General features: G+C 35.7%; 2 protein-coding genes and 1 long non-coding RNA gene across 4 annotated transcripts in view; 1 reads left to right on the forward strand and 2 right to left on the reverse strand.

The window, feature by feature from the left end:
* Positions 1–5: 5 nt before the first annotated feature.
* LOC134664660 (uncharacterized) lies at positions 6–4513 on the reverse strand. 2 transcript variants are annotated; one of them, XR_010098273.1, is made up of 4 exons: positions 4166–4513; positions 3679–3948; positions 2012–3534; positions 6–1957 (listed from the first exon to the last, which is right to left on the reverse strand). It is a non-coding gene; the product is annotated as an uncharacterized LOC134664660 (long non-coding RNA). The 2 variants fall into 2 exon arrangements; XR_010098272.1 differs by having other exon boundaries at positions 3679–4513.
* A 1881-nt stretch (positions 4514–6394) lies between these two features.
* LOC134664849 (FK506-binding protein 5-like) lies at positions 6395–7900 on the forward strand. Its single transcript, XM_063521580.1, has one exon. It carries the CDS (start codon positions 6523–6525, stop codon positions 7846–7848), a length of 1326 nt encoding a protein of 441 aa, XP_063377650.1. The 5' UTR covers positions 6395–6522; the 3' UTR covers positions 7849–7900.
* Positions 7901–8811: 911 nt separating this feature from the next.
* LOC134664655 (acetylcholine receptor subunit alpha-like) overlaps positions 8812–18493 on the reverse strand; it is a 130511-nt gene continuing 120829 nt past the window's right edge. Inside the window, exons 9-11 of the mRNA XM_063521398.1 lie at positions 15869–16082; positions 11201–13243; positions 8812–11072 (exon numbers count right to left, since the gene is read on the reverse strand). Of these exons, the coding sequence (XP_063377468.1) occupies positions 13049–13243; positions 15869–16082 (409 nt within the window). The 3' untranslated portion in view covers positions 8812–11072; positions 11201–13048. The remainder of the gene's footprint in view (positions 11073–11200; positions 13244–15868; positions 16083–18493) is intronic.

Consider the following 18493-nt stretch of genomic DNA (forward strand, 5'->3'; position numbering starts at 1 on the left):
GCCCGTGAGGGACGGGGCCCCCGCAGCCCCCTCGCGCGCCGCGGCCGCGAGCGCGGCGCCCCTCGCGCCGACGCCGCCGGTGCCGCCGCCGCGCGAAACCGTCATCGAGGATGTCGAGTCGCCGTGACGCGATGAGTGGGTGAGACTGTTCGACTCCGTTATGGGTGAATGAGTTTGCCGGGGGACCGCCGCGTAGCCGTGTATATGTCCGACGCATTATTGCGAGATATCGGAAATGTCGAGCACGGTTATGCGAAATAATACGTAACGCGGATAGTTAGATATCTCACCCGTTTCCCGTGTCACGATGTCAGTGAAGAACTGTATAACGTGAGTGATCTCCTGTTTTTAAATGAATTCATAAATTTATTAAATCTACCGCGTTAAAGAAATAATATAACGTAAGTGTTAGGATAAGGGTTGGGGCGGAACTTTATTATTTACGTAAATTCGTTATTACACCGAAATCAGAGAATGTATTTACCATCGAAATATAAAATCAAAATATTTCACATTTTATGAAATATCATTTATCGGCATTTCAAATGTTTAACATAAGTAATATGTTTTACCGTGTTTTTTAAAAAAGAAAATCATTTTATATTTACTAAGGAATGTGTTTATTTGATATCATTACTTTTAAGTAGATAAAAACTGCCCATCGCTTTAATTATAAAGATTATGCATTGATATTTACACTACCATTTTCATTGTAGCTTAAGAAAACTTTAACTCGTTTAATTCATTCTATTGGTACCGCCTAATCAAGTTTTTGTTCTATATACCTACTTATATACAAATGAATAAATATAACCTATTATTTAGGTTCTACAGAAAGCATTTGTATCGTCTAAAACAAGTTGGAAAGGTACGAAAAACAAAATTTTATATAGGTAGCTAAATCTAAAAAAAAATGGTGGTTGTATTAAATGATATTTTATCATGTCACCATGTTAAATCAAAATAATATAAAACATACGACTATGGTACGTACGTAGTGTATTTAAAAGTGGCCAAGTAAAGTTTCGTACAAGGCCAGTAGTTCAAATAGTACTGTTGCTCAATATCAATATAAATACTATTAACGTTATTCAAGCAACAGTAATACGAAAATTTCCGTTAATAAACGTCACTATTACGTCACGTGTTTCAATATGCAAAATGTTATTAACATATAAATATTATAATATGAATGAACTATTGTAATTGTATGAAACGTATATTTATTTTATACGACGATTACTTATGGTTTGGGATAGACACAAGTTTTTAATTTCATTTTCTACCTTAATATGATAATCATAAAGTCTATTCTAGAACCAAAATTTGGTATGTGTGATTTTTATTAACATATTAACAACACACATTTTGCATGTTAAATGCGTAAATAATGGCTGCAACACTTTCGTCAGCGAAATATTAAGTAAAGAGGTGCATGCATATTTTAGGAAATACAAATTTTGCTTTAACAAAACATTTAATTAAAATAAAAAACCGTCATATCAAATTTATTGTTAGAAAGACCGTCATACGGCCAGGCCCCAATTTCACCAGGGTGACAGGTGCGACAATTGTAAAACATCACTGTTGCTGACGTCACAGGCATCAATGGGCTACGGTTACCGCTTACCATCGGGCGGGCCGTATTCCTGTTTGCCACCATCATTGAATTATTAAAAAAAACTTTATTATATCGGAAAAAAACAGATATTTCTCTTGCTAAGTTTATGACAATTGTCACAAGAAACACTACAATTGTAACGAAATTCCGATATATACCTCATTTCCTGTCAAGATTCACCGACAATTCTACAAATATGTCGACTAGAAAAAAAAAATCTTATTTCACAACATAATTGTAATACATACAATTGTAGCAAACTGCCTGTCATGTTTGTATTTGTATAGAAAATATTTTATAAAATTGTAATATGTCACCTGTCGCTTGACAATTGGACTGCGTTATGGAATAACGAACAACTTAGTTCGTTATTCCATAACGCAGTCCAACTCTCGAAATATGTCACTGACAATTGTAGCCGTGGTGAAATTGGAGCCTGAACTCTCATATTTGTATACCTAAGCTTACTCATGCTCTATCGACCTTCTGTGGAGTATAATTATGTACAAGAGTTAAAAGCGTCGCAAAGAGCCTGTAGACGGTCTTCCTCTATAGACGGTTTTTGCCACATTGACCTTAGGTAGCATTCAAACTATCTGTAAGTCGCAAACTAAAAGTAATCGTGTAATAATATTATTGCTGCTTCACGTAACGTGTGACGCTTCTTGAAAAGCAATAACCCTAGTGATATCCTATAGTATTATAAGATTTAAAAGTAAGCTGTAATATTCTCACCGTGGATGCACTTGTTACATTCCACATGTGTTTTTACTTTGTTTTTAATCATTTTACAGTTTAATATTTTATAATATATCATATTTAAAAATTTATATAATTAAAAAATCAAGATTTATTTTTATTTTATCCTAAAGTTAACTTTGTCTTATGAAAATCGATATCATGTAAATGTAATTTATAACACATATCTTGTAAGCCCTATACGTGTATCTATTGTGAATATATTCTAAATAATTCAAGCTTTACTCTGTTATGAACTGTTTTTAATAAGCTAACGAAAAAATTAGATGAATTTAACGGAGTAAAAATTAAGAGTACAGTTGTATAGTCGCCATCAGATATATCGGAGCGGCCAAGGTGCTCACAAATATCTGAACACGCCTCTATTGTCAAGGCGTTAGAGTGCGTGTTGATATATTTTTGAACACCACGGCCGCTCCCATATATCTGATGGCGACTGTACTACTATCTTACCACACTTATGTACAGATGGGAATCATATAATGTTGTATTCATCTTTTATAACGTATTCTCATTTTACGTAAAGTTGTTTACTCTGAGCAGTGTATACAATTTTATACTTTATTTCCATGGCATAAAGTAACAAATGAAATAATGCTACCTTTGGTAAAAATGTTTTTTTTTTCTGTAAAAGGTGCGTAGTGTGGTAGGTCTGTGATTTAAGCAAGTTATTTAGGTACGCATGTTAGATACTAAGGATGAGTGATGTTTGCTCAAAAAGTGCCAATTTGTAAGTCGTGTAAGGTTAAGGTGTAAAGTTTATTGACAAGGAATCTCTGCATTTCATTCAAATTGGGCTTTTTAAATTGAATACCGTATTAAAAACTACAATTATGCTAGTTTTAAAACTCGTCTATATATCATGTCATGTCACAATAACTTATCATATCTAATCTACCAAAAAGGCATATACTCACCAATATTGATAATATGTACGTATACCATATTTGTAACTTTTTCCATAACAAACATTGAATGCTTTAGGTGTATGACATATCTTTTGTTGGAACTATAGTCGGTTAATTTTTTATTTTTTAATAAAAACCACCTGACTGTCATATATCTAAACCTACCTACCTTTAAATACCTAAAAAACAATTAGTGCAGTTTGTAACACATCTGAAGCCGGTTGTGGCTCTGTGGCATCCAGATACCTATCAGTGGCGGCGCGTCAAACATATCCATAGGCAAGCCACGGCTAATTGGGCATACATATTTCCTTTACAACTCTGCTCAAATGGCCAAAAACAGGCAAACCGGTGGGAATCGGCTTTTATTTGACGCGCCGCCACTGATACCTATCGAATGATAAGTTGATTCAAGCTATCCTTTAATTAGTAATAAATATCATAATTTAAATCAGACATTAAACCTTGTCTGAATGCACGAAGGTTGAAATTGGGCTGTAGTTGACGTCATTGGCGATCAAAGGATTAACTGACCACCGGTGAACCTTATGTGTTTGTAATAAGGCTTACGACTTATCAATTAACTCCATCTACCCAGTCTCTGAATATTGTGTCTTTACTCTTTAGCTTTAGTCACGTTGCGTTCCCTATAGTCTGTACCTTTAGGTATTTAAATAAAAGTAGGTAAACAAAATCTACCCTCAAATGGCTCCTTGAGCCAGTTGAAAACATTACATGATCAAACAATGTAGGTTAAAGTCAGGTCGTTCAGTGCGGCGCGCATCCAGGCGGTTTGGTTGGTTAACCAATAAATGTTATAACTACCCGAAAATTTACAAATTTACTTTTATTTAAATACCTGAAGAAGCATTGCGACAGCTTGGATTGATTTTGACTTATTGGGAGCCCTTCTTCAGGCGGTATATGCTATCACGACAGGGTTCACCTTAAAGGCCAGATCACACCGGCTGCGCGTGCTTAGACGTGCACGTGCGCGTGCGATAAAATGTTGAAATCGTGCGCACACGTCACGCAAGCGGTGTGCCGTCTATCATAAGGTTCTGTATATTACAACGCGCACGTGCATGTTTACGCACACGCATCCGGTATGCACAGGACTTAACTTTAAATGTATTTTGCCTACAGTTGCTATTAATACAGGAGTTAAACCATTTTCAACAAATTAATTATATAAAAATATAATATAAGAGCGTAAAAACTTGAAAAGTAAGGGCCCCCCCACATCTAGCGTCTTTCGAGCGTCGGCGTCTGTCGGCGTCTGGTCAGCGCTATGTAAAATGACGTCGCTGCGCAGTTGCGTCGACGGTGCGTCGAGCAGCGGCCATAGAATTTTAGACGCCGACGCTCGAAAGACGCTAGATGTGGGGGGACCCTAAATGTGGGTGAATGTGTAGCGAGGGCTATGGGAATTTGTCAGTTTATGTAGTGTACAAATCAACTGACAATAATTTATTTTGTAAATGTTTACATTGTAGTTGAACCTAAGTAAATTTTAATGAGAAATATCGAGCCACTTTATCTTTGGCACTTATATACCTAGTTTGTGATAAATTATTTTACATGTAAGCAAACATTTGAATAAAAAAATAACTCCCATTTAAAATGTTGTTTTCATTCTTTATTCCAACTGTTAAAATTGTAATTTATTATGTACAATGTTTTTAAAGAATAAGTACTATAAGTAGGTGTTATTGAAAACGGGGATATTTACCGAGTACAGCCAGCAGCAGAAGTTGCTAAGCGGGCCAGGTATTCAAAATAATCTTGACGTGACTTTAATGTTAAGGGAATAAGAGCAACTTTTGCTGCTGACTTTATCTATAGGTATTTGTTTTAGCGGGTTCTGAAGAGATACTCTTTAATTCAGAACGTTTATACTGATTTTCTTTAAATTAAAAACAGACGATTTAACACACAAGCGTAAAGCTAAAGTTTTTCACAGTTATCTTATTTAGGTATACTCTCCTGTTTTCGTATCCAAAATAGTATTATTTTAATAATAATACTATTAAATAATACTCCTTTATTCACTGAAATAAACCGTCTTACTCCAAAGAAACGTCGACCTACAAAAAACTAGGTTATTTCAGCGCGCAAAATCTTATTAATTAATATGGCTAATATACGCTGCAGCAAATATTGATACAGCTGTTCCGTGACGCGTGTCTTGTTTGGGAAAATAGGTACTTAAATGACTACTAAAGAAACGTAAGTACGGCGTGTAAGAACCTTCGCGCCGCGCGTACGCCTCGTATTTATAAACGGATATTCATGAAATATGAAGGTGCTTGCGATCATCTTGTGGGGATTAGTGTTGCAGGTAAGGTTTTTCTAATATTTTTCAAATGGGAGTAGAATACAAAGTACCTAGTTTTACTTCAGTATATCAAACCAAAAGTAAGACACTGCAACCTAGACGTTGCCAATGAAGTAGGTCCTGGGTTCAATCCATGGTCGGGACATTTATTTTTATTTGTCATATTTGAATTTACGAACCAGTGTGAATTGAATCCCGAAGCCGAAGGCGAAAGCTTAAAACACGAATTCGTAATTCCTGTAACGCGCCTTGTTTTTCATCACACTTCTGAGGAAAAAAATAAAATTTCGGACGTACAGTCGCCATCAGATATATCTGAGCGGCCAAGGTGCTCATTAATATCTGAGCACGCCTTTATTGTCATGGCGTTAGAGTGCGTGTTCAGATATTGTGAACACCTTGGCCGCTCCGATATATCTGATGGCGACTGTACAATACAACCTTATGTCGAAATTTAGGATTTACTGTCCGTATCGCTTCGCAAGTGTGATGAAAATTATTAAAATATGCTTTTTATTTCCTCCATCCTCTTACTGCAATAAGGCCGCTTATTGTTCTATTTCTTCAGTCGGTCCCTCAATACTGAGGATCGTGACATCATATCCTTCTGTTGAAGACCAGGTTCCTCCATAGGGTTCTGTTCCCCGCCATGCGCATGGCCTCGTGCAGTTTTGTTATTTGTTGTTACGTGCCCTCAAATCACTACTTAAATAGGTACTGATCATAGATGATAATCGCTCTTGACTTGAAATTAGTTAAAGTTTTTAATGATTCTACTTGTTGTTTTTACATAGTGCAACATAATGTTTAATTACGAAATGTGTCGTGTTTATTACTTACGAATTACGTATTAACTCTGATAATTATTTCAGACATCTGCGTCATTCTTCGACGAAATGCGTGGCGCGGTATCCTCGGTGGAGAGTAGCTTCGGGAAACTTCTGAATGACGTCATATACGACGTCAGGGAAACCATCGACTGCACTCTCATGGCAGTTGAGCAGGTGCTGGCTTTAGGTGTGTTTAGAGATCCTTCGGATTACGATACACGGTGCAGAGGTACTGAGGCGGTGGAGCAGCCGCCACCACCACCAGTCGTGGTAGCCACCGATCCACCTCCACCAGTCGTGGTAGCCACCGACCCACCTCCACCAGTCGTGGTAGCCACCGACCCACCTCCACCGTCTGCCCCAGAGATACGCCTCCTCGAAATCCCTCTTACGGAGATGGAAAATAGACAAATCGACTCCTCAATATTAAACGTAGACCAAATTCTATGCGATATCTTAAAAAAAGAAGACACTCACGCTCAACTAGAAACTGTTAAATTGGCTCTCATAAACGAAACCGAACGATTAACTGAAATAAGTGAACTGCTAAAGAAACAACTTGAAGAACTCTCGGCAGAAGTGAAAGAAAAGTTTAAAGCGATTGAACTGCAGACGTCAGAACCGTCTGTTGAAAGCATTTGGAACGACATTAAATTGTTGCACGAAATAGAACATAAACATAGGAATACAGACGAGGCTAAGAAAATCAGCCGTGTTCTGGACCAGATCTTAAGTATCCTCGATGCGAATGAGGAAGATCGCTCAGCCGCAGACGATAACAAAATACATGAAATTATGCGCAAACTTAGCAAGCAAACTAGAGGTGGGGACAGTGACATCTGGACAGACCTTAAGAATTATCCAAAAGATTTTCGCGAATATGCCAAAAGAGTATTTGATGAAAATAGATCTACTTTACCGCCTGATGACACAACTAAGAAACCCGAACTTAAAGTAGTTACACAGAGAGATGCTGAGAAAATAGACGTAAGGGATGACCAAACTAAAGAAACAAATGAAAAAGACAAAAATAATTACCAAACTAAAAAGGCAGATAAAATTGACAATAGAGATGACCAAACTGAAAAACCAAAAGAAGTTACCACAGTTAAACCTAAACGTAAAAGAAGAAAACCAAAACGAACCACAACTACCACTACTGAAAGACCGTTAACTGTTGAGGAGTTGGCAGCTCAGTACGGTTCGCTATTTGATGTGGTGCCAGATATTGATAGTATAGAGGACCAGAAAGCGCTTGAAAGTGCGCAGAGAATAATACAAGAAGACGCTCTGAATATTGCAGTCATGAACAGTATAGCCCAAATGGAGTCAAGCAAGGATGCGCGGAATCTTTTCGATGACCCTGACCTGCTAAAAGATTTTAAGGGCTAAAAGAGAAATGACATTATGTAGTTAATGCTATCAAATTGAACTGTAAATGTGATACCGCCTTTAAGTTAAGTCTAGTTTATTGTTTCTTATTTACTTGGGTATGTAATGCTTATTTATTTTTACGTTACGAATTATTATTACGAAATAATTACACTTGACATACACAACTTTTTTTTCTTCTTTTTTTCCAAGCCTATTAATTTCGTGTCCCACTGCTGGGCAAAGGCCTTCCCTCGTTTTTTCCACTCGACCCTGCCATCGGCATTTTCCCACCATTTGGGGTAGAATGCGTCCAAGTCGTCCCGCCATCTCCTTTTCGTACACACACATTCGTCGTTGACATACACAACTATATTTTATTTATTTTAAATTAAGATTAAATTTATTTTCGTAATGAAAGTTTGTGATATAGCGAACACGAGACTATTTCAATAAAATAGTTATTTACGATACAAGTGCGGAAAAGAGGAAATTCGAAACGAGTACGAACGACAGAATAAATTAAAACACGACCGAAGGGAGGTTTTAAATCGACACGAGTTGCGAATTACCTATTCGCACGTGTATCGTACAACGTTTTACAGTATATATGGCCCTTTAAACTTTTGATATCGCACGAAAAGTGTTGTTTTACACACTAGTGCGGGAAAATAGGGCCATAATATGTACTGTAAATGTCATTGTTCAATTGTTAAACTTTGTCTTCTTGTCATGTAGTCATCAAAAGGTTAAAAGGGACTTTATAATAATAAGAACACTAGGAGAAATTTTGTATACACGAAGCCATGTCATGAACTGTCTAAAACAATCTGGAATTGCGCCTTACTTTACCAGGTAATCTCAGTAAGATGTAATACCATCTATAGTTATATCGGTCCGCCCCCAGACCCCTCGGTAATTGAGTTTTGTGTACACACCTGTGCTAATCGAAGAGGAAAGTCAATCTACAAAGCAAACGCCGTGTTTCTATATTATAACGATTTTATTAACAATATAAATACGTAATTACAAACTTATTATTCTACAATTGAGCTGCGCTACTCTACCGCGAGCAGTCAACGTGCTTACTTTAGTAGTTTCTATTTGGTTAATCTTACTCTGTTCGTTAAGAGGGTCACTACGCTGCACCTTTACCTTATATCTTCAGCTATTTAATCCCTCTGACAGATGATCACTTGACCTAATGAGATTTTCATTAACCATCTCAGTTGATCTAATGCTTTTTACGAACTTTTTTCGATTTTGTAAAAGTCATTATTGTGATACAAATAAACGTCTCATTCGATCAAAAATGTGTAGGTCTATAGAGGGTACACCCTATTCAACATATTGCTTGTAGTAATAGATATTCACATCCATATTTAATTATAAATCGACTGCACTTAAGTGCTCCCATGTCCAGTGTTCACATAATAATTATTTTCCGTTTTATACTTAACACGAAAAGCGTTATATAATTAGCAATTTTATGTGATTTTTTTTAATTTTGTACAAATATATTTTAAAATTGTCATTTTAGTTTCTGTTCGTATTAAAAATTATGACTTATTTTCAATTCCTCTCCCATACATTTGGCACCATACTTGTTAAAATATATCCAAACTTGATTTCTTCAATAGAATTCTGGCACAGTTTACTATTTCAAGAATTGTAAGGCGTGGCTTACTTTACCTAACTATTTTGTCGTATATAAGCTTGAAATATAATTGGATAATGTCATATAAGTAAATAAAATGACCATTACGAAGCTAATAAATAAATAAGAAAAGAAAATAAAAAAATAAAATAAACTAGTTCTTTAATGGGATTATACACGGTGTAACACGAGGAAACTGAATAATTTTAACCACGCATTTCTGAGGTCAAAAGAAGGAAAAAATGTAATATGAGTTTAGGTCAATTTCGCCAAAAAAACATTTTTTTTGTTTTGTATTTTTTTTTAATTTTTTGAATGTATTTGTACATAAAAAATAAATGTTATCGGTAAACTTGTCACTTAAAATTGATTTTAACATTTTTCTTTCCTAAAACCTACTTTTTTCAAAGTGTTACTTGTCACTTTTTGACATCTATCAATAAGGATATTTAGACTACGTCCCATAACAGCAACGTCACCATCAAAAAGGCCTTTTACACTATGTAACAATAATAAAACTTGTTTTTTTTTATATTATCTCTGAAACTAGGCGAATTTCAAAAAAGTTTATAGAAAATTTTCGTCTCTAAATATGATCAGGAATACGCTGTTAAAATTATTCGGTTTCCTCATGTTACACCGTATAGATAAAGTTAGTGAACCTTAAAGATGTAGAGTTTTTGGCAGAAAGCTACCTACATGAAGAAATATTTAGGGAGGGGTAGTCTTTTGTGAAGATTTTGTGGACACAGGTAGGTATGTATTTTATTCTGGTGGCAAAAATATGTATCTTTCTACTAAAACTACATGGTTGATTCAAGACGAGTAAATTAACTGTAAAAATATAAATAATGATTTTCATTAAATTGGGATGAACGTTTATAGAGCGGCTGGAGGTTTATAGAAGAAAGTATTTCTAAGTTTACATTCAGCCATTGTTGGTTTTTGAATTGAGCAACCGCTTAACGTAAATTGTTAAGTATTGTACTTATTATCATAAGGATAATTGTTTACATGCTAAATGGGCATTGGTGCGTCTCAAGGAAGCACGTCCGCTCCTTGAGGATATGTATCTATGTACAATATTTTTTGAAATAAATACATCGTTATTACTTGTTGTGGTTCTGCATTTTATTGTATAATCATAACATTTTCAATGTAAATACTTGACTGATATATATATAAATAAAATTCAAATATAATCTCATACCTTTCTTTAGTACATGGCGGCATATTGATCAAATACTACATTTTTCTTATAAATAATAAAATCGATATCTTTACGTTTTATGTACATGTTCTATTCTACGACAAATGTAAGAAATTGCTTAGAAGTTTGAAGAATATAGCTATTCGATAGTAGAATTAATCATTCATCAAGATAGAAGTAGGTATAATTATACTTATGATAATTGCTTAGTTTTCCTAGTCTATTTTGATTCGATGTCTACTTATTTGCTAACAATTAGGAATGTATGGTACAAAACAAACGGTCTTAATACAATCTTACCAGAATAAGCGAGGTGCGAATAGGAGAATACGTATACGTTGAGATGAAGCGTGTCTAAGTGTATTAATGTACAGTCACCTGCAATAATATGTTACTCTTTGAAGGCCGCAAAAATATGTGACACGCTCTTATGGCTCTACAAATAAATTCGTGTCAGATATTTTTGCGGTCTTCGTTGTGTAACATATTATTGCCGGCGACTGTACTGGCTAGTCGGGTGCTATCGCTACACGATTTTATTGAACACAGACAATATTTATTTGGTGGTGTTTCGTTTTTATTACTTAAGTTTATTACTTTAGTTATCAATAAAATTGCTACAAATAAAATCATCGTTACCTCATTGTACTAAGCATTCATTAGTACGAAAATTAACTCAATATCACAACTCCGAAAATCTACGTGACTGGTAACACGTAAAGATGTGTAAGAAAAACTCACAGAACAGTGGAAAAACTACTAAGGGTTTCGAAAAGCCGTTTTCCGTAGGTACCCTTTCATGTTCGTCGTGAAAGTTAACCTATCGATTTAGTTGTTATTCGATAAACGCCCTAAAGCTAGACATTTATCTTTATGTATCCAGATAATACCTGAAGATTAATAAGGGTGATAACAAAGCCCTTGATACAGGGAGCACGCACGAACCGTCTAACCGTTTCATTTGTTTTATCGTTTGTTTGACATCACTCCTTTTACTACGATTGATATTGTATGAAGGTCGAATATTTTGGTACATTTTGTATGTTTTGTAAGTAGGTCCTATCTTTGTGCGCCGTAAAATATATATTGTCATAACTTTTCCGGGCGTTGAAAAATAGCCGCCATCTTCCAAAATGTAAGAACCTACCTACTTAATCTTGGAGAGGCATCCCACCCTTCAAAATCTGATCTTACACTACTTTCAATGTGTTATATGTGTAGGTAGGTATATATTGTGCGGTCTTGGGCACTTTCTCGTAATATATTAGATTTTCTTTTCAACATTACTTTTTCCAAAATGGCGTCTTTTCCTTAAGAAATCACCGAGGAACCGAAATTTATATTTCGGGTCTTGATAGTAATAAAATCTCCAACTTACAATCACTTAATACATTTCCAAAACATTTCGATATTAATACAAATTGATCGCACTATTAATACACAAAAATATTACATAAAATACAGTCGTAGCACAAAATATTCACTACACATTATTGTCATGCTTTTGTATTGAACTTTAGAGAAATCACGTGAATCGCAAAACAAGACCGCGACGGCCAAGCCAGGAGTCCGTAACTATAGGTTCAGTAATAAAAAAAGGAAATAAAGATAATAGACATATAGTGCAGAGCTTAAGAGATACGAGAGGTCCTTAATTAATCTAATACATACACATATGACATATGTATACGAGTCGTGGAATAGAACACGTGGCGGGAGGGACGGGTGTGCGTTAGGTCTTGAGCGACGGCCGCCAATCTCGCTGTGATTAATTTGAAGCCCCCGAGCTTAGTTATGAGCCTCTGAACCAACCAATTTAGCAAAAATGTTATTAGAGAGTATCCCATTTAAAATTGACCGGCGATCGATGTTGTACATTTACTGGGTTTACTTTAGATTTTAGGCACAGTTTTTAGCAATCGAAAAGTTTGTTGTCGATTTAAGTGAATACATATATTTCTCATGCTTGTAGCCTGTGCCTGTCTTACAAAAATTCAACAACAGAACGGCGCTTCTACTATCGATATAGCCTAATTATATAGTTAATAACTACTTATAGTTTTAACACAGCATCATAATGCTTCGAGTTTCCAAAAAATTCAAAATAATCGAAATCAGCATCTATATCTCTGTAAAGCCCTGAAGAAATGTTTAAAAGGTTTATTGAGGCCCTTAGCCAAAGGTCCTACGAACAATTTTGGTAAACGGTCACGATGATAGCGTCGACTCAGTAAAAACAAATGAATACAATCTACGCTGCCAGCGAACTAATGAATTTGCTTGCCTTTTTTCCGAGGCATTAGTAAATTCCACCACCCACAGCGAGATCAGCCACCGTCATTATTAAATAAGATTTACGCCGGCGGCGGACACCGCACCAGTGTGGAGGTGGCGATCTGGTTGAAGGCCTTGTCGATGGGCACTCGGTCGTCGTACAGCGTGGGGGCTTGCAGGATGATGCCGGCCGTGCCCACCAGCACGGCGAGCGTGAAGATCCACAGGAATAGTCTGTCTAGCACCATGGCTACGTACTTCCAGTCTTCTTTTACCTGTACAAATAAGTTTCGGTCAACATACCATTCTTGAGAGAAGTTATTTCCTGTATATGTTGTAGAAAATAGAGTTATAATAGCCATATTGGCATATTGACGGACGTACGTAACACCATGCTTTGCTTTATCCTTACTAAGTACTTATCTCCTGATTGAGCTTTACGATTTTAGATTGCTTATGAATCAGCGATATCTGAAGCTGTGCATACTAAGCTAAGGATTATTGTGCTCGGCGCGAAGCACGCACAGTGGACTTCTATTCGGCCAGACGGGTTAGTGGCAGTTCGAGCATGTGAGCATCAAATATATTGGTACCTATATAGTGGAGTCTTACTGATCATCCTAGTATGATCTGATGCGAACAACAAGCAGAGGCACATGCGGTCGACTTCAGGCGGACAGGAAGAGTGACTAAATCCAGGAGGCGGATGAGGCACGAGCCTCAAATATGTAGGGTAAGACCACCAGTGAATGAACACTTAAGCAATTATCCAAGTTTGAAAAATCATTGCTCAGGATTCATTAATAATTGGAATAATTAACTGCAATTTAATCAATCCTCATTTAATAAATAAGAAAGTAATTTCTGCGATTTTTAATTACTTTCATAGTTTTTGAGTTATACCAGAATTTACGAAAAACTACCCAAAAACCTAATGAATGAACATAAAAACTAGTGAATGAACACCGAAAAACCCAGTGAATGAACATTATTTAACTCTTTTTAATTAGCATAATATAATCATATTGCGTGAATCATTAAGAGAACTTTTTAAAGAAATTAATATTTTAACTGTAGCTTCCCAATACATATATGTTCCCAATATATATATTATTTATGTTGTTAAGAATCTAGACTCCTTCACTAAGAATTCTGATGTCCATAACTATAATACTAGAAATAAAAATAAGCTTGCTATCAGAAAGTTTCGTGTTCGTAAAGTACAGAAGTCATTCGTTGGGCAATGCATTCATTTTTATAACAAGTTACCTGAGGATGCTTTAAGATTACCCTTTCCAGCTCTTAAGAATTACTTAAAAAAGTCATTGATGTTGAAGGCTTATTACAGAGTCGAGGACTACTTGACAGACAAACATGCATGGTCCAAACCAGAAACTGTAATAACGACAAGTAGCAATTAAAAATATTGTATTATGTGTAGAGTTAAAGGTGACTCAGCTCAGGTAAGAAAGCACATCAAATTGTATAAAAGCATCTCATAACAATCAGTCAGATTCATATAATATGTATTCTCATTTCTTTTATTGATTTTAATTTCTTTTCCTTTTGTAAGATTTGATATGTTTTCTGAAAGAGCTACGTATTTGTGATTTCATGTACATATATGTTTATTTTTTATATCAAATTCTATAAAGTTATGTACTCACTGAGTATAATTGCATGAATTCTATAGTAATTTAAATTGTATTTTTCTTAATTACTCGTAATGCATGTTAATTATAAGATGTAATAATGTTTTGAAAAGATGTGTCCCGCCGAGTTTGTTGCCGGTCCCATATTGGGATACCCTCCTCCAATTGAGGGGGGATTTAAATCTTCTCGGGGCAGAGGTGTACGGTTGGAGCCGGTAAAGGTTTATTTGACGTTCATAAGCGCATTGTAATATGCCTACTTGAATAAACTATTTTTTATCTTTTATCTTATCTTATCTTATCACAAACACCGTTTCCGGCTCTATTTTAATAGGTATAGCGATAGCGTTTATATCTTTTTATCCCTCCATATTGACTTCGAATCGATTAGAATGTAATAAAATGATGGTTAAACACCAATAACATAGAAACCCGTTACATATTAAAAGGAAAAAATAAAATCAACCATTAAAACAAGAACCAACGTGCATATTTTGATGAAAAGGGGTCATGCTCATCAAATAATGCTTAAAATAATAAACTTGTCACTGAATTGTTGGTGGTTACACTGTTCATACATAGAATTAGTAGAAATCCAATAAATGAACAAGCCAAATTTTGTATTGTTCATACATAGGCATGACAAATCTAGTAAATGGACTATAGAAATTTGGTTTGTTCCAATACTGGCTAAATGAATCAGAATCGTTTTCTATGCAGAATCACAAAAAACAAGCTCAATACGATTGCATTTACATATACATTTGGAAAAAAAACGAAATCTACGCAACACCAGTAAATGAACACACTGTTCATTTACTGGTTTCAGAACATTTGATGAGCCAGTAATGGAACTCTAAAAAATAAAGACTTAATGGCATAATACGCCGACAAAGTGTACATAAATAGAAGGTTCAACTCTTAATCTAACCAAATAACTACACTTTGTACAAGTAAACATTAAATAAGCACTTTATATGTTGCTCCAAACGTACACTGTTCTTATCTGGGATCTAATATTTCCATACAAAACTTCAAATCCAGAAATACGTAAACTTCAAACGCCAGTCACATCCTAACTGGTCGAAAATTAATTTATTATGGGTTGTCATCGCATAGGAAATAGAGTTGTTAATAAGAAAAAAAATAAGACAAGTGGAAGAAATTGCTATATTTCTTATTTTAGACAAAACACGTGATTTTGTTCATTCACTGGGGGGTGTTCATTCACTGGAGGGTTTACCCTACCTTAGTGGAGTCTTCGAGCATCCTAGTATGCTCAGCTATAAATCGCACGCAGAAGCACGTGCGGTGGACTTCAGGTGGACACGAGGAGTGGCTGAACCCGGGAGGCGGGTCCGGCACGGGGCTGAGCTCCTCCTCAACCCCGCCGTTGAGCGCGCCGCCCTCTGTTGAGCCGTGGACCACGCAGCTGCCGCCGAAGCGATTGCTGTCACTCATACTGTGTAACAAAAATGCTCATTAGTCAGTGTTATGTACCTAACTGTTGCTTTTAGTGTTTAGCCTCGTAATACCCAAAAGGCAATGAAATTAAAGAAATGATACTTCATTTGGATCATGTATGTAAGGTTCTATATTGCATCGAATATGTAGGTACATTGTGTCTCACGGGGATAAAACACTACAATCCCTGATGCCAAATACATAAAACAATTAAAATACATGCAATAATTTTTCGAAAGTAAGAGATCATTTAATAATGCCGATTTTCAACTGCTTTGCAAAATTTGTGCTAACCAGACAAAGTTCCCATGTATTTTGCGTCTATTTAGTAAAAACGCTTCTCTTTAAATTCTTTTGAAGCTGAATTTTTGTCTGATGATATGATGATATGCATAGTTTGGCTTAAAATGATTTTATTTATGTCAAACCAAAACTCAGCTTCCTACCTATCATTATCAGAAAAATCGAAAGTAAACGATAGAAACGGAAAATAATTATGGTTAAATTGGTACCCCCATATGCAGTAAAGCAGTAAGAGGAACGTATCTTCCTTACGTATATTTCTGGTTTCTTTCTAAGAAACAAACTAAAAACGAAACGAAGACGTGAGTAGTTTGTCATAAAAATAAACGTAATGTTTGTGTAACTCTATCTGGCAACAAAACACTACCTACATGCGGGAGCCCGCGGCGTAAGTTGTCGTGACCTCTTTCTGTGTGGCCGGCTTAGACTACCACCCACAGATTACGATACGAATTAATCGTATATTTGAATCCTACATTTTATTTATTAATAATTATGTGTTTGACGCAGCAATACCAAATGTATGCTAAAACAAACACATGAACCAGGAAACCTAACAGTGGACATTAAAACATTGAAAACAGGGATGTTATCATCTAATAGGCAGATAAAAAAATAGCCTATATACGTCGTACTGCTGGGCACAAACCTCCTTTCAAGCACGAGAGGGTTTGAACTTTAAGGTGACAGTCCATTTCCAACGACAGCTGCAATACTGTTCATTTTACTATGGAAATTGACAATGACAGCGACGCGTTCAGTACCGGTAGTGCAGCTGCGGTTGAAATGGAATGTTACCATTAGTCCCCACGCTGGCCCCAATACGCATATAAAACCCTCATAATAGCTACTTTTACATCATAGCTTTTTTTTTCATAATAGCTTTTTTTTTAGTTACTTTTTTTTGTTATTTGTAATTCCCGTGACTAAAATAGGTCGTAGTCGTGGACGCTAGAGTCGGACCAAGATATATATAACTTTAACGCCAATTTATAGTTTTATATTTAATGTTAAGTAAACATTGTTTACTTACTTTAAAAAAAACAACATATTTGTATATTTACATTAGTTAATAAGTTCTATTTAAGTGTATTATGAATGTTATAATTTTGGATAATTTTAAAGAAAGAAATAAATAGATGTTTGTGTGATGTGAAGTCGTCTAAGTTCACCCAGGAAGTGGTCTGTGGTGGCTAGTCTATTCGCGTCCCCTCAGTTCCCGCTGTAGGAGGAAGCGGTCAGACTTACGAGTGGGTCAACATATACAAAGGTTCTCGACCACTTGAGATAACTGTGCAGTGCGCACACTACAATTAATGCACTTTGTCTTCTCGTCAACGTATAAAGTTAGACCAAGATAACTGCAACGATTTTGATAGCATACGCAGTATAAGTGTTAATTACGTCCGAAGTTTTATGTTTAAAATAACACTTGCACTGCGTGTGCTATCAGAATCATTGCAGATTTATCTCGGTCTAACTCTTTTAAAAATTGAACGACTATTTCCACGAAAACATTTCATCTAATTTTATTTCTTAACAAACTTATTGCAGAACGCTTAGTTGTCTAAATAAAGTTTACCAAATTCACATTTCGCATTGTTTCATTTGGAAGAATAAGCATCTCGTATATTTTAACTTACTTTACGCCAAATAAACATTTGCGAATAATACGTAAAACAATTTTAAATCAGACTTTGTTTGGGAAGTCATCATATTCGATAAACTTTTCGCTGATTTAATATGGGTAAGTACACCAAAAATTCTAAGTATCTTCTACAATCTTCTACGTATAATTTAAATATGGAAGGCACGAACATTTAAAGTAACAAAGGTTATGTAAAGATATTAGATATAAGTCCTACTTGTCACGCGTAGTCTCATCCTGATGTTGACTAGACTAGACCTATGTACAGTGAAAGCTTAACGAAGCTGTAGCATGTGTGTACGTACTCGTGTGTAAATTGGGACGTTTAATTCGATTTCCTGTTTCCTACATATCTCTCCCTGACAGCATCATCCTTTTCCCAAACGTGGAACCTGTGTAAAACCAGAACAGGTTGTCAAACAGCACACTGCCCTCACATACCTATACAGGTAGGCAAC

The sequence above is a fragment of the Cydia fagiglandana genome, chromosome 5 (assembly GCF_963556715.1).
Source record: "Cydia fagiglandana chromosome 5, ilCydFagi1.1, whole genome shotgun sequence".
Lineage (NCBI taxonomy): Eukaryota > Metazoa > Arthropoda > Insecta > Lepidoptera > Tortricidae > Cydia > Cydia fagiglandana.

Bases quoted from the DNA above. Each gene is read 5' to 3' on its own strand.
- LOC134664849 (XM_063521580.1), top strand. From the start codon at position 6,523: ATGCGTGGCGCGGTATCCTCGGTGGAGAGTAGCTTCGGGAAACTTCTG.